The sequence below is a fragment of the Rhineura floridana genome, chromosome 4, assembly GCF_030035675.1.
Source record: "Rhineura floridana isolate rRhiFlo1 chromosome 4, rRhiFlo1.hap2, whole genome shotgun sequence".
In the NCBI taxonomy this organism is placed as follows: Eukaryota; Metazoa; Chordata; class Lepidosauria; order Squamata; family Rhineuridae; genus Rhineura; species Rhineura floridana.
The window spans coordinates 86491108-86508535 of record NC_084483.1 but is presented as its reverse complement, the minus strand read 5'-3'; the positions used below and the strand labels follow the sequence as shown (position 1 = coordinate 86508535).

Below are 17428 nucleotides of genomic sequence, written 5' to 3'. Positions count from 1 at the left end.
AGGGGCCTCAGGACCCTCCCACTCTCCAGTTCATTCTCGCCTTCGTCTGAGGCAGTTGGATAACTAGAATAGCGTAGTGTGTAGCTAAGTTTTCTGTGTTTGTATTTTGTGTGACAGAGTGTGTGGGACTGGTTGTTGTTGTTTCCTCTTGTTCCCTTCCCTCTGTTATTGCCTTAGGAGTGTGGTTCTGATTGTTCGTTCACTTCGTTCATTTTTATTTTTAGCTGGGATTTTTGGGGGGGTTGTGTGCGCGTTTGTCTTCCCTCTCCCCCTTGGTCCCTTTGTTGGGGATGGCCGCCACTTCCCCTCTGTTGGCTGAGAGATCGCTTCTGCGGTTCTCCCTTCCTCATACAGCGGCGACTTGTATTTTCCCAGCTGGGAGTCTGCGGCTGCGGCTCCCTCCTTAGTGCCACCATTAAACCGTTTTTGTGCCACTGGCTCAGCGGCGGCTCGAGCTGTTTCTTTTTAGTGGCCAGGATCCTGCGGCTGCGGGTTCTCTTTTTCCCTGAAGCTCTGCTTTGATGCGGCGGTGCCTTCTTTGTTGGCACCCCCCGGCTTGCTACTGCGGCCGTTTGGAGAGCCCGCGACTGCTATCTCATCCTAGGAGCACGCATGGTTTTTCCTGGCAGGGTGACTGCGGCTGCTTTCCTCAGTCCTTCCCACCTCCCTCCCCGGCTCGCTATTGCAGCCGTTTGCACTGACCACAGCTGACCCTCTCAGCTCTCGGTGGCCATTTTTTCTCTAGATGGCAGCGGTTCTCCCAGCTGGCCTTTAACGTTTCTGGTTATCTCGATCACCGCCATTGCTCCTTCCTCTCCCCGGCTGCCATTTTGTTTCACTTTTTCCCCGCTCTTTTGGAGGGTGCCATTTTGTTTTGGCCTTTTCCCCACTCTTTTTCTCTGAAATCTACTGGTTTATCTCTCTGCCTGTGCTAGAGCTGTTTAGACCTGTGTTTTCTTATTTTGTTCAAGTACAGATATATCTTGAGTTTTTCTTATTTTATTCAAGTATAGATAAAGCCTGCACAAGGTCCTTCCGCATAGCAGCTGTATATCCTGCTGTGTGTGTACTGCAGTGTATTGGAATCTGTACATTCTCCCCCATCCGTGGGCGTGTGCTAAAGCCTTCAAGTTTGTACATTCTCCCCCATCCGTGGGCGTGTGCTAAAGCCTTCAAGTTTGTACATTCTCCCCCATCTGTGGGCGTGTACTAAGGCTATTTGGAACTGTGCATTCTCCCCCATCCGTGGGCGTGTACTGAACCCCTCTCAGAGATATCTGATGGTGGATCAATAGCCAGTGGCAACTCAGGCGACCAGGACAAAACAATCAGGCAAAACTACTTCACACAAGTCAGCTAAGCATAAGCAACCCAGATTACACGCCAAGGCTGTTGCTAAAACTAAACATCTGTCAAGCTACAGCGCTTCCAAGCAAGCACGTTACGTGTCTGCTCCAGCTTCTGAAAATGTGGGCTAAGGACAATTAACAGCCCTTTTTCATTCCCCTGCCGGGTCATCTGGGGATGAATTTGAGGGGTTCCCTGCCCAGCCAGCGGTCAGTTGCCTGCCTCCACCTATATTGCCTCCTAGGGCTCATTCATCTCTTCAGCCTGATGAGCTCCCTGTAAATTTGCCTCAACAAGTGCAACCATCATTGAATCAGCCGGGCCACTCAGACCATCCTCCCCCACCGGGCCTGCAGTTGTCTCCTGAGTTTCTCTCTCAGTTACAGGACATGCTATCATTCTTTTCTCAAGCACAGTCACAATCACAGGTCACTGCCCTTCATCAGCGGAGCGTACACAGTCAATCTGGCACTTGGGGACACTATGTAGCCAATGAGGCAGATCCATCCTGCTCACCAAACCCTTTCGACATTGCCAGGGGCAGGTTTGGCGATGAGATTACTGGTTTGGAGGATCCATCGTATTCTATGCAAGCCAAAGGAGACGAGTGGAGTGATCAGTCAGAACAGGAGGAGGATGCATCCTATCACCTGTTTGATGCAGCCAATTATCATCCCCTTGCTCGTAGAGTTTTGAACACCTTATGACTCCAACCTCCGCAACTTGCAGCTGCCACTCCCCCTGTTAAGGAGGCCAAGGTTTTGAAATCCCCCAAATCAACGGAGTACTACCTCCCTGTGCCAGATCCGATCGACAAACTGGCCAAGGATGAATGGTCTCGCCCGCTGCAGACACGCCATTTTACGGCCCTTGCTGACAAGCTTTACACCCTGGCTCCGGAGTTTATAAATCGGCTGGCTGTTCCCGGTATAGACGAGCCGATTTCTAGTTTAGTTTCTCAATCCCTCCTGCCGAGGGAAGGGGACTCACAGTTGAAGGACGCCTCTGAGCAGAGACTAGACTTTGCCGTACGTAAAAACCACGAGGCTACCACCTTTGCCATGCGGGCTGCTGCTTCAGCTTCCATCTTCTCAAGGGCATCAATGATGTGGCTAGATGACCTTTTAGATGACCCCAATCCTGATCCGGTCTCTCTAAGACGGACCATGGTGAAACTACGCAAGACAGCGGCATTTGTAGCAGATGCCACCTTGGATTCAACTCAGCTGGGAGCAAGAGCCATGGCTGCTCAGGTGGTGGCTTGGCAAACTCTCTGGCTCCGTCACTGGGAGGCGGACTCTACAGCCAGGGTCAACTTGTCAAGGGCACCTTTCGCTGGATCATTACTCTTCGGGGAGGAAGCCCTAAAAGCAGTATTAGTGGACCCCAAGGATGCTCGGAAGCCTGTCTTGCCCACTGCCCGAAATGATGATCACAGGCAGTTCAGACGTTTCGCCCCATACTGTGCATTCCAGCCCTTTCGAGGATCGCGGTCCGGGGCACGAGGCTGCAATTTTTGAGCCACCGACTTCCGTACCTCCAGGGGAGTTTGGCACAGACAATGTTACCCGGGCAGAGGTCAGTACCAGGGACGTAGAGGTACCTTAACATCTTCATATCATGGAGGGGTTCGCCAGCACAGACAATGCTGACGCGATCCCGGTCAGGGGCAGATTACTTCTGTTTGCAAACCACTGGCTGCATCTGACACAGGATGCTTGGATCAGAGATCTTTTTCATCATGGCTATGCACTAGAGTTTTGGGCACCCCCTCCGGACAGATTTCATCCCTTTCCTTGTCCCAAGGCTCCATCCAGACACTGCATCATGCAAAAAGCCATACATCACCTCTTGGACATAGCGGCAATAGAGCCAGTCCCCACAGCAGAGAGGTTGGAAGGGGTGTACTCCCTCCTGTTTGCAGTGCCCAAACGAGATCTGTCATGGAGGGCAGTGTTGGACCTCAAGGTCATCAACTGTTTTCGTAAAGTATCGCAAATTCAAAATGGAATCCCTCCACTCCATTACAGAAAGCCTTCACAAAGGAGATTTCCTGGCTTCTGTCAACCTAAAGGAAGCGTACCTCCACGTGCCTATTTGCATAGCTCACAGAAAGTTCCTTCCGTTTGCCTTCGGCCCCTAGCATTTACAATATCGAGCAATGCCATTCGGTCTCTCGTCCACCCTGAGAGTCTTCACCAAGGTGCTACTCATCTTGGTGGCTTACCTCTGCCTACAAGGGGTGCATATCGACCCATACTTAGACGATCTATTAATACAGGCAAGTTCCATGGAGCTGGCTCATCTCCATCTGACCCTCACGCTCCATGTTTTGCGGACCCATGGTTGGCTAGTCAATCTCAACAAAAGTCATCTCCAGCCAACCCAACTGTCATGGCCCCGTCAGAGGACTCATCAGACGAGGATGACTCGGGAGTAACAGCAGCAGACCCAGAAGCAGCAGACCCAGAAGGAGAAATGGAGGAAACTCCTGAGAACTCAGCTCCTTCTCCCCCTCAGCTGCAGAGCACCCAGACACAGCTGAAGCCCTTCAGCCAGACGCAGACAGTGAACAGGATACTTCCCCCTCACCTGCAGAACGTAGACAACAGAAGGTCAGGCAGAAGAGGGGCAGGCCTGTCCACTTAGGGCCAAAATGCTGATGGCTCACACCTGCTGACAAACCTGCTCCTTAAAAGTCAAACCTTGGCTTCAGCTTGTTGCTGACTACAACATCAGGCGTGACCACTGTGTGTCTTCCTATCCCCTGAACCTTGACTTGGACTGATCTCTCAGCAAACCAGACCCGGACCTTCACTGACGTCTCTTCTGGATTTCTGGCTTGGCACGTAAGCTTTGAACGGCCTCTGCCCTTATCTTGCTTCCTCCTTGCTAGCCTGGCAGATTTATTGCCAAGCTGCCAGCTGAGGACTTACGGCCTGGCAATTACCAAGGAATCTCCAGCCCTGCCTGCACCCCCACCGACACTGCTGTCTCAGTGAAGAGCTGACACCAACAACTACAACATCTAGGGGCAATGCTAGACACCTTACAGGCGATGGTCTTTTTGTCTTCAGACCGCATCACAGCCATCAGAGACATGGCACTCCTTTTGATGCCTTGTTCAAGCGCAGATGTGATGTTTCTAGCAAAGGCTCTGTGAATGTTGGTGTCCACCATCCACATTGTACCATGAGCTTGAGCTCATACTCGCCAACTTCAGTGGGTCTTATTACAGGTCCAGCAGGACATTGCCAGATCCAACCACTGAACAATGTTCTTGGATCATGTACTGCGTCTTTCCTTTCGCTGGTGGACGATAGTCCAAAATCTCAACAGGGGCACTCCGTTCCAAGAACCCCACAGGACTGTTATAACCACAGATGCCAGTCTCACCGGCTGGGGAGCCCACTGCAACTCCCAGTTTGTTCAAGGGGTTTGGTCTGACATCGAGCGGACTAGGAGCATCAATTGGCTGGAACTGAGAGCTGTCCACTTAGCTCTTCTTCATTTTCAGTCTCTATTCCTCTTGGACCATGTTCTCATTCGAACGGAGAACACATGTGCGAAATGTCATTTAAACAGACAGGGGGGAAACAGGTCTCGTTCCCTACAGAACCTAGCCTACCAAATATTCAAGTGGGCAGAAAAACATCTGAAATCCTTGAAAGCAGAACATCAGAGGAATTTGGAATGTGACATCTGACTGGCTCAGCAGACAACAGGCCTTTCCAGGAGAATGGAAACTTCATCCGATGATATTCCATCTTCTTCAACATCGATTCAGTATTTTCTCAGTGGATCTGTTTGCCTCCAGTCTCAATTTCCAGCTGCCCAGGTATTTCGCACGGTACCTGGACACAACAGTGGAAGCAGTGGATGTGCTGTCGATACCATGGCCGGACGGCCTGCTGTATGCATTTCCTCCAGTACCACTTCTGGCCAGAACTCTGAGGAAGGTTTGATGCGAGAGGGCCAAACTGGTTCTAATAGCCCCGTATTGGCCCCATTGACTGTGGTTTTCGGACCTCCTTGCCATGTCAGTGACGCTCCCAGTCAGGCCAGACCTCTTATCACAGGGTCCAATATGGCATCAGGACCCCAATTGGCTCAACCTAACAGCTTGGCTTTTGAACGGGGACATTTGAGGTGCGCAGGCCTATCTAAAGAGGTTATTGACATTATACTGGCCTCTAGACGTCCGTCTACCACTTGTATATATCAGAATACTTGGGTGGCATTCTCCAGGTGGTGTCAGTCCCAAACCTTCCATCCTGCTTAAGCCACAATACAACAGGTGTTGCAATTTCTTCATAAAGGCCTAATGATGGAACTTAAAACCAACACCTTACGTCAACATGTGTCCACTTTATCGTCCATTCTCTCAGTTTCATCCACTGATACTCCTATTGCCTTGCACCCTCTTATCAAACATTTTCTGAGGGGAGCCGCTCTACGTTCACCAGCTGTATCCCATCGCTTTCTTTCATGGAGTTTGTCAAAGGTTCTGCAGGCTCTACAACGCCCTCCATTTGAACCCCTTAGGACTGTGCCATTACGTCTGTTGTCGTTCAAAGTCTTGTTCCTGATTGCGATCACCTCTGCGAGAAGAGTCTTGGAATTGGGCGCATTGTCTTCCGCCCGCCATCTTTGTGTTTTTCATAAGGACTCTGTTGTACTGCGGACAGATCCCTCCTTCCGTCCCAAGGTCAATTCAGCCTTTCATTGCAACCAGGACATCGTTCTTCCTTCCTTTTGCCCGAATCCCATCCATCCCCTGGAGAAGGCTTGGCATTCGTTAGATGTCCGGAGGGCCCTCAAGACCTACGTGTCTTGAACCCATAAGACTAACTGAGTCCTTGTTTGTATCCTTTCATCCGCGATCTGTGGGGAAGAAAGTAGCTAATTCTACCTTATCTCGCTGGTTGCGCGCATGTATTACCTTGGCTTATGAGTCTCTTAAGCTTCCTATTCCTTCTAGAATAACAGCACATTCTACTAGATCAGCAGCCACTATGGCTGCTTTTACAACCAATGCTTCCCTTGCAGACATTTGGAGAGCGGCTGTTTGGTCTACCCCAGATTCGTTTATAAGGCATTACAAAATAGACCGTTATGCCTCTGCCGATGCCTCCTTTGGTAGGCAGGTGTTGCAACAGGTTCTCAATGATGATTAGGATGTGGATGGTCCCTCCCTGTTATGGGCTGCTTTGGTACATCCCGCTTGATGGCAGGCTACCTGTGGAAAATGGACCATTGGTCTCACCTGAAGGGTGATTTTCACAGGTAGACTGCCATCATGACCCTCCCTGTTGGAGGATATCTAGGGATTTTCCATCTGTTTCTATATATTTCTGTTTACTCCATAAGGTTTAGGTTCTATGTAATGAAGTCAAGACCTTCTGAACCTGTTATATTGAAATGTGAGTATTGTATTATTATGGAATTGCAATTTTGTTATTTCCTTGTCTGTTGGCCTTTTTTCATACATTTTTAGATATCTCTCTCTGGACTCATCGCGAATGAACTGGAGAGTAGGAGGGGCCTGAGGCCCCTAGTCTTGACTTCAGAACATTCTTGCCTTCAGACACTAGGTGGAGCTATGATACCCGCTTGATGGCAGTCTACCTGTGAAAATCACCCTTCAGGTGAGACCAATGGTCCATTTTTACATTGGTTTAGTACGAAAAGCACCCTGTGAATTTATAAAAGAGGTTAGTGCTGCACCTGAAACAATGCTTAAAAAAACAGGATTACAAAAGGTTTTCCCAGGTTTCAGAATTCTGGAATGTTTAACTGTGCACACAAAGGTTAAACATTTCAAAATGGACAATCGACAATAAACATAAAGGAGTTAGTCCTTTACTTTTTTCTCTAGATACAGAAGACTTACAAGGGTTGATCCAGACTAAGGCTACAATCCTAACCCAATTTTCCTGGGAGAAAGTCCCACTGAATTCAACAGAACTTACATCTGAGTAGACATGGGTAGGATTGCACCATTAGCTGCATTTAATTCCCATCATAACCTTGTTTAAACCCTATTGATTTCAATGGGAACTAGGTGCCATTAACTTAGTCTGAATCCAACCTATGGAAAATAGGACCCTCAGCTTTTCTTCTAGATTCCCACCTGCCTCAGATTCCAAACAATCAGAAGAGGATGAAAGTCAGTGTGTAGACCAAATAAGAGCCCTTTGTGCGGCCTTAAGCAATATCATATTTCTTGTATTATCAAGGTATCTAGAGACTTGCCAGATTTCCAGCCTGCAATAGTCAGTCACATACTAGTGTAGCTGGTGTGCTGAAGGCTAAGCTACATGGTTTTTAGTGAGCTTAATACTCTTGGTTTATTCTGAAGGAAATGCAGCCATAGGTCTTTGATCCCATGTCTTGTTTCCTGTTTTCCCACCTGAACCCCCGTCTCCTGTTACTGTTTGCTCCCAAGTTGCTGTTTATTGCAAACTGCTCTGAGGCCAAGTGTGTGTGTATGTTTGTGTGGTAATGAGAAACTGTTTTTTAGACCTCAGTGTGAATTGAGGGTGCACTAAACCCACTTTTTAAAAATGGTAATTAACATAATGTAAAGTTTGAGTCTCAGAATGTAAATTGAATCCATCTTGCAGAGTTCAGACAAACTCATACATGTGCATTCACTATTTGATAGGTGGAACATCAACCATTGATAAGCATGTGTCAATGTGCCCTCAAAATGACATAGTAAAGATTTGTTTTCCTACATACAAAGTGGTTTTCAACTGAGTCCATTAACAAGTTTATCTGAGAGACATCAAATGAAGATAAATCATGTGATGTACATGCACATATGAACTGGAGAAATTGGACTTGGCCATAATCATTCATGTCTTAGTTACATCCAGATTAGATTATTGTACTGCACTCCGCATGGAAGGGGTGCTTTGAAGAGTGCTGAAAGGTTCAGTTGGTCCAGAATGTAGCATATTGACTTTTGTTTGGGCAGATGTGTTCTGAGCATATAACTCCAGTTTTGTTCCAGCTACACTGGCTGCCAAATTGCTTCTGAGCCCAATTTGGACACCTAGTCTTAATTTTTAAGGCCCCATATGGTCTGTGACAAGGGTTTTTCAAAGCCCACACCCTACCATATGAACCTGCTCAGGTGCTTCACTCAGCTGCTGACATCCTGCCGACTGCCCCCTTCCCCCACTTTTTGAAGTGCAGTAGGTAGGAACATTGAGCAGGGCCTTTTCAGTTGTAGGACCTAGGATATGGAATGCCCTCTCTAAAGAGGTCTGTGTATCTAGTCCATTCTTGTCTTTACTTCTCTTTTCAGGAAAGTGCCAGGCTGATTTGAATTAGCCTGAGGAATCACACCATGTCTTTTTTCTGTCATTGTCATTCTTTTTTATTTTTAGTTACTTACTAGGGGCTCCGTCCCTGCTTGCTTTGCTTGCCAACCCCGCCCTCTGTCGCTAGTGCACCCCCCATGGGTTGCCAGCACACGCCTCTGTCCCTCTGAACACAGGTCACCAGCGCTCCCCCTCTCCCATGGGTTGCCAGTGTCCCCACCTTGCTCCCTGCACATGGGTCGCCAGCACTCCCTCCTCCTCCCCCATGAATTGCCAGTACTTTGTGTCCCCCCCATGAATCACCAGCACTCCCCTCTCTCCTCTCCCTAGGTCACCAATACTTCCCCTCCTCCACAGGTCACCAGCTCTCCCTCATTCCACAGGTTACCAGCATTCCCTGCTCCCTCCCCCCATGAGTCACCAGCCCTCCCTCCTTCCTTCTCATACCAGAAGCATGGTAGAGTGATGCTTACAAAAGTATTATACAGAAAGATTTTCTTTAAATTGTGGTATTGTAAGCTTCCTTGAATGTTTCCACATCCCCACCCAGAAATTGATCATTAAATGTATGACAACTGTTTTTGTGGTTGCTTTATTATATGTTGTAATTCAAGTCATGTTTACTGTGCCAGTTGAGCAATTTTGTGGCAGCATTATAATTACCCTAGGTTGACTTGTGAGACAGTCACATGGTGAAGCAGTTGCACAGCTGCTGTAACATGTGTCTGTTTGCATATGCTTAACCCACATTCTCAGCACAACATGATCCTTGATATGGAAGTTACCAGTGTCTAAGGCAGGGATCAGGTTTTGTTCCTACATCATTGCACATTATCTCTATCTGTATTATATTTTTGTAAGCATTCATGGGTAGTGTGATGCTTACAGATGAGGCAGACAAGGTGAGGTAAACTGCTGCAGTGAGAGGGATAGCAACAAGGAGGTAAGTAGTGGAGGTGGGCAGCTTAGGGAGCTGCCTGGGAGTGGAGGGAACAGTGGACCTGTGTGACCACGCCTGAAGCTTGACCTCACCAGGTGGGTGGGAGACCAGCCAGGGGAGGTGAGTTCTGGCACCCCCTGCGGTGTTGGTGTTGGTGGTGGAATGGGGAGGGGAGCTCTGGCAACCCCTGGGGTGGTGGTAGGGAGAAGGGTGAGGAGAGTTCTGGTATGCCCTGGGATGGCAGTGGTGGGGAGAAGGGAGAGGGGAGTTCTGGCGCCTCCTGGGGTGGTGGTGGGGAGAAGCGGGACTTCTGGCACCCTCTGGCGGGTGGGGAGAAGGGGGAGGGGAGTTCTGGTGCCCCCTGGGGTGGTAATGGGGGGAAAGGGGAGGAGAGCTCTGGTGACACCTGAGGGGAACGGGGGAGAGCTACGGCAAACCATGGGGAGGGGGCCTCTGGTGACCCAGGGGGGAAGGGGGTTGGCAACGGTAGGTAGGACTGGCAAGCGAAATGAGCAGGGGTGGAGCCCTTAGTAAATACAATAAATCAAATGCAGTCCATTGTATTGATGGGCACTTTGGCATTTTAAACATATATGTCTCTTGGTTTTAAAGCTGACTTTTTCTGCCTTGTCCTTTAAGGATAGATGGGCTAAAATGTGAATAATAATGATCCTCATTTTTCATTTTTTAAATAACAACACTTTTTCTGTTTGCTTGGTAAGATTGGGCAGTGATGACAACCAGTTTGAGATCAGCATGGCCAACAGTGGGTGTGAGGTGCATCGCTTTGACCCTAGTATCAAATTGGCACATGTTCAGGAAGGACAGCACCTCTGGTACCATCGCCTGTCGATAGACTGGCGGGATCCAAATCCAATGATCGCTGCTCATAAGCCTCATGCCAACACCAAGAAGCTTGGCACTGTGTTAAATGACTTTGGACATCACAAGGTAAGAATTCATCTGCTGTTCATATTGCATAATGGGTCACTGGGGATACCCACTAGAGCTTAAACTGCATTTATATAAGTGGCCCTCATAATATCTATGGTATCTGGACAGTCAGACATTTAGATAATTGGCAATACATTTCTACAATTGACATGGAGCTACAGCAACATATATTTAGATAGTCATTATGTGAATGATCTACTGTGAATATCGAGGTTCTTGGGAGCGACACAAATGGAGGAAAGACTAGTGATTTAAAACTAATTATTAAACATCTCCACAATTTTTAAACCACTGCTACTTCTTTAGATTTTTTTCTCCCTTTAAGCCTTGTCAGTATTTACAACTTATACTATTTATTGGCTCTGAAGACATAGCAGGGAGCAGAATTGTACAGTGATCCCAAGTGCAGAAGAATTTATAGAAATGGGAAAATGTTTTCATCTATAATTAGAGCAGAAGAGATTATAAAGGGATTGTTGATACTCAGGTCACTATTTTTTTTCCTGACAGTGACACCAGTAGCAAAAACATCCTGGCTTGAAATGGACTGTAATTTTTTCCCCCTGGGCTTGCCTGACCTCCTTTTAGGGAATTGCACATGCAGTAGAAGGTTTCCACTAACGTTTGCCAATGCATACTTCAAAAAGTTCATGACATTTTAAGCTAGTATACTTCAGGTTTCTGCCACCTTTGAGAGTGTGCAGGGAATGAATTAGATGGCTAATATATCTTGATGCCTGCAGGTAGTGCTAAATGCTTTTTTGTTCCTTTTAAAGACATGGACAGATCTAGTTGAGGAGACCAGTTCCAGGGCTTGCAAAGCAAAGCTGTGAAATATAGAGCATCATTGTAAAGCACAATGTGCTATTTTCTTCTTTCCACCATCTTGACTATTTTGAAATGACAAAGTAGAAAGCAAAGCTTCTTTTTTTTATGCTTGTATCACATTTGTCATGGGGCCAAAGAATATATAACCACAGAGAGAAATAGTGCCTTTTGGTAGCTCTTAAATTTGGTGGGTAGGGATACTTAATGTGGCTGCTCTTTCCTGTTTATTTTTAATTGTTTATTAGGATTTTTCAATGATATATAAGTACATAAAACCATAAGAGGAGGCCTGCTGGATCAGGCCAATGGTCCATTTAGTCCAGCATCCTGTTCTCACAGTGACCAACCAGTTGCCTATGTTTTGCATGTGTATGTGTACTGCTTTTTCTAGAAAGGCGGAATATACATTTTTATAATAGACACCAATAAATGTCTTTCCATATACATTTCAGAATGCTGCTTTGTTTCTAAAGGAGTTATACCCATCTAAGTCATACTTAGAGTACACTGACTGAAATCAATTGACTTAATTTAGTTATATCCATTGATTTCAATGGATCTACTCTATAGTTCAAATTATATTTTGTATAATTTATACAGAATATACTCTGTAATTCAAATTATATTCTGTAATTTGAAGAGAGATTGGCATAGTTGGAAAGAGGCATTATTTCATTGCAACAAAATATTTCAATTCAATACAAATATTGTAGTTTGGAAAATGAAATATACCTGCAACAGAGGCACTTTGTTGTTGTTATGTGCCTTCAAGTCGATTACGACTTATGGCAACTGTATGAATCAGCGACCTCCAAGAGCATCTGTCATGAACCACCCTGTTCTGATCTTGTAAGTTCAGGTCTGTGGCTTCCTTTATGGAATCAATCCATCTCTTATTTGGCCTTCCTCTTTTTCTACTCCCTTCTGTTTTTCCCGGCATTATTGTCTTTTCTAGTAAATCATGTCTTCAAATTATGTGTCCAAAGTATGATAACCTTAGTTTCAACATTTTAGCTTCAAGTGATAGTTCTGGTTTAATTTGATCTAACACCCAATTATTTGTCTTTTTCGCAGTCCATGGTACGCGCAAAGCTCTCCTCCAGCACCACATTTCAAATGAGACACAGACACTAGCCTATGAGAAAATATATCTCTAACCAAACAAAACAGATCAATAATAGCTGGATATACTTCTCAATACCAGATCTTCGGGATTAACTATAGGAGAAGATCATCACATTAAAGCCTTAGTTTTGAACAGCCATAAGTAGTATAGGATGTGGTTTTACATCTATTAAGGCAACAGGGCCAAGACATTTTGCTGCCTGAGGGAGACAAGTTGTCACTTCCCCACATTCCATGTACAGAAGTCAACCTGGCTGGCAGTTTTATCTTACTTCAACACTGCCAGTGGGACAATGATAGCTTGGGAAATTCAGGGCAGGGCACATGGCGCTAGGGATGGGTGAGAAATTCAATTAAATTCACATTTGAAGCTGAATCTATCAAATTCACACTTTTCAAAACAATATGAGAACCAAAACACAACCATCCTTAGAAATTCATACTTACTTGAATTGTGCAATGCTGTTTGCTAACCAATGCTTACAAAAATGCATGTGTTAGGGGAAAGTGCGCATAAAACAAATATATGAGTGAAAATAACATGCCAAAATGCATTATATGAGAAATTGCTTGCAGAAATTTATACATCAGTCAGAACTGCCTACAAAATGGGTTTCTTAGCAAAAAAAAATTGCAAATTGCTGCAGAAATGTGGAGAACTGAATTTTAAGATTGGAAAAATGAGAAACGGAGAGAACTGAAATTGACAGATATTTCCATCCCTGCATGGTGCACTGAGCCCTGGCATCTTTTGCCTGAGGTGACTTCTGTCCTGTGTCTTATGGTAGGTCTGGCCTGGCAAGCCAATTTGTGTTTCTGAGCTGCAAATGTCCTTCAAATGACAGAAACAGGTGGATGGAAGTCAGCCAAGTGAACGCTGCATTTTGTCCTATTGGATGCTAGAATTTGATGCTAGATTCATAGAATGTGTTGTTTTTGTCTGGGGTGGTGGTGGTTGAGTTTATACGTTACTTAGGGAGAACCAGTTTGGAACCAGTTTGCTTTTAATTAATGAGAATTATTGTTTACAGAATGTGTGAATGAAACACACAATTCAGTTTATATAGTTTTGTCTGTTCTTGAGAAGACTCTGGGGAAATTAAGGCTGCCCTGCATTGCTGGTTTGTGTATTGTGGAGAGACTCCTAAGAGCGGTTTATTAATTAAAGAGTGCATCAATCCTAGTACAAGTCAATCCCAGACAAATACAATCCTAGACAAGTCTACTAAGAAGTAAGCCCCACTGAGTTCAATGGGCCTTTCTTCTTTGTTAAGTGTGTCTAGAACTGGAGCCTGGCCTTTTATTTCCCTACATATGTCCATCATATTCTCCCTAAGAACAAATTGATGCCAGCATTTTCTAACCCATATTAATTTGGCAGTCTTTTCTTGTCTGCAGTCTCATTCATTTTCTTAGGGTGCTGTCAAATGGACCTTTTTAGTGCCTTCTGCACAGCTCATTATGTGTGTTTCTTTATTGAGGATCTATATTGTGTCATCATCCTTTTGAAAATTACCCCATGCTGTTTCCTCCTTCTGTTTTTTCCCGTCTAACATAGAAACCCGGGTTTTTGTTGAAGATCCTATACCATGGCTCAAAAAACGTTTGGTGTGGATGTTTTTTGTGCTTCTTTGCGTATTTAACATTTGCAGATCAGAGGGAACAAGCAGGAGGCTGGCATGGGAGAAAAGGGTTGCTTGGGCATCGAGGGAATCAAGCCATTTAGAGCTTTAAAGAGAATTGCCAATACTTTGAGTTGTAGAACTGTAGAATAATTCACGCAGATCTTCCTACCAGTTTCTGATTAGTTCTAGAAATTCCGTTTTCTGGCAGGGCTGCTTCTATGGCAGCTCTGCAAGTTTGAGATTATTTTTCCCTTGGGTGTTCTTCTGGAAATCTTTTTCTTCAAATCCATGTGGCTGACAGGAAAAAAGAGCACTTCAGTAGCCTAGTAGTGTGGAAGTTAAAGTGTGGCCGTGTCCAGACAATTAAGTTCAATTTACTATGCTGAGATATGCACGGACCTTTTGCCTGTTCATACAGGCCATTCACTCCTCCCTTTGCTTCAAGCCATGATTACACCAGGAATTAACCATACAATTAGTTTCCTATTTTGTCCAAATCAGGAAATGATGGTATCAGCTTTGGAACACGCCAGGATATTAACCACAATTCCAAGTGAACCAAATGGGAAACTACAATTAATTAATTAATTAATTTTCTGGTTTTATCACAGCTTGTGCAAAGAGAGAAGCAGTGGGGCTGTGTATGAGCAAGAGGCTCATGCATATCTTGGCTTAAGCAGCTATATCATTGCCCAAACCAGCTCCGTATGCTGGGCAGCTCTCTCCAGCTCTAGCTCACTCTCCCTTCTCCTTCAGCGATGTGTCTGTGACTTGCATTTCTAATGAATCAGCAGAATCTAAAAATCATCAGTCATGGCAGAAATTTGCAACTTAGGAGGGTGTTATTTGTTCCCTTGGGTCAAGGTAATGGAGAAATAGCATGGAATCACAAAATAATGAAGGTACATCTAATTGGAACTCCTCTGCAATGATTTATTATCATTTTAGGAAAGTCTCCCCTTCCCCGGCCATAAGACATTTTGTTGTATGATGAGGATCCTTGTCACTAGCCTTGCCATATGTGTTCCCTTTGCGACAACAGTTCTTATTGGGATAGGACCAAATTATACATTGTGCTGATGTTTTTTTAGAAAACAAAGTGCACCCACGGAGGGTGCATCTGAAGCAGAAAATGTGCAGTTGTCATGTTCTGGTCCCATGCAATGTCCCACAGAGAAAGAGGCAAAGCTGGAGGCAAGGCAAAGCTGGTCAGAGGCTGATGGACCATGGATAACTTCACACAATTCAGCATCATACATAATTGGCTCTTACTCTCTGAGAGTAAGGCTGCGTACACACCATACATTTAAAGCACATTATTTCCCCCAAACAATCTTAGGAACTAGTTTATTAAAGGTGCTGGTAACTGTAGCTCTGTGAGGGGTAAAGTATGGTTTCCAGGATTCTTTGGGGGAAATAATAAATAATAATAATTGTATGTTGTGTATGCAGCCTACGAGTGGGACTGTGTGCTTTAAAAAGACCATGGGTTGTATCCAAAGCAGCACCAGCAGAGTTCTGTTGGTACAACTGCAAATCAATTTTCTCTCTTCCCTCCTACACATTCCCAGGTCCCCCAACCGCCCAGAGCTGATTTTGAGGATGGTTCAGGGCTGCAGGGGAGAGGAGGGGAAAGTTCCATTCCATTAGTGCACATCTCTTGAAATAGCGGAACGGGAGTGTTGGATTATGCCAATTATATTTTTCTGCCAAGGCAATCCTGAGCGAGCATGTCAAGAAAAGCTGAATTTTGCAACTAGTATAAATTATTTTGTCTTGTGTATTCCCTTTACGTTAATCGTGGAATAGGGTGCTGAAGACTTGTCCACTGACTGGCAGAAATTCATTTCCATACACATGCACGCACACCACTACCCCTATTTCTGCTGTTTCACCAGACAGGTATTGTTAACACTTTCAAGCTGGTCTTCTCCACCTTAAGGGCCAGAAACTTGTTGAGGCCTTGGTGAGCTGCTGCCAGTCAGCACAGATGATACTGGGCTAATGAAAGCTGAGAGCTCATTTTCACGCCCACGTGTGGTAGCTGCTGTTCTTTCTGACAGCAAGCCATTGCTACTATGAGCACAGATTTATTTATATATATTTTTTACATTTGTTGCACAAAAAGAGTGTGTGCACCCAACTGACTGTGCATTTATCTTTAGTGCATCCATGCAAAGTGGCTACTCTTCTAGCAAGGTCTTGAAAAAGATAGTGGGACTCACTTAGTATGCTGGATTCTATGCCCAACACCAATTTCAGTGATTTTGCATGACTGGAGACGGCATACAAACCTGAATCAGAGATATAAATGAAAGGCCATTATATATTTTATGGGACTGGCTTCTGGTAGTGGAAATTTTTGAAGTTGTGTAGAACACTTCATCAAGCAGATTTCATAAAACCTTTTGAGTTCTTGGATAAGGGAAGAAGGGGTGATTATGGAGCTTAAAGATAGATGTATTTATTCATTCATTGGTTCATTTAATGTGTTTCTATACCACTTTTCTGGCAAAAATAATATTTTAAAACAAAATTCAATAACAATACAGTCAATATAACAGAAATGAAATAAAATTGCACTAAAATCTGCACTTCAAAGTAGCCATTTAAACTGTTTAAAACTCAGAACCAAGAGCCAAAAAGTAGGTACCAGGCACACCTCGCTGGAGAGGGAATTCCCCAAACAGGACATCACCACCAAGAAGTCCCTCTCTCTAGTTGCCAGCTGCCCCACCTGAGATGGCGGGAGCCCTTGGAGGACCTTGGCATGTGAGCAAATTGCTATGGGAATAGGCCTTCCTTCTGATACCTATGATGACTGTAGCACCAGGAGATAGATAAAAATAACCATGACGAAGGGAAAAGGAGACATTAACAGATGTGGATATTCATCTCCTGACAATCAGAAATTCTGTTCATCACTAGACTGGGCTTCTGAAATTGCCCACATATTTTCAGTATTATTTTGTTGTCATCACCATAAGAGGGTTTTTTTTTTTAAGTGTTAAATTTTACAAATTTGATTTTTAAAATCAGTTTGAAATCAAACAACACAGACAAAAGGAGGTGTGGTATTGAAAAGAAAATCCTTATGGTGACATCCAACTATGTCCTCCCACTTGCGCAGTGGAAATGCGCTGGCGCAATGGGATTTCTGTTTTCTCCTAACCCGACCCACAGCCCCCTGTGTTCCCGCCAAATCTGCTGTGGAGGGTCCTGCAAACCCCAGAGCACATTTTCAGGGCATGTGGGAGCTGCTGGGAGGGAGGAGAGGA

At 45.1% G+C, this 17428-nt stretch overlaps 1 protein-coding gene across 5 annotated transcripts in view; it reads left to right on the top strand.

Moving 5' to 3' along the window:
* METTL24 (methyltransferase like 24) overlaps positions 1–17428 on the top strand; it is a 141209-nt gene that overhangs the window by 79304 nt on the left and 44477 nt on the right. For all 5 annotated transcript variants that reach the window (XM_061623604.1, XM_061623602.1, XM_061623603.1 and 2 more), the window contains one exon: positions 10341–10569. In XM_061623604.1, the coding sequence (XP_061479588.1) occupies positions 10341–10569 (229 nt within the window). The remainder of the gene's footprint in view (positions 1–10340; positions 10570–17428) is intronic.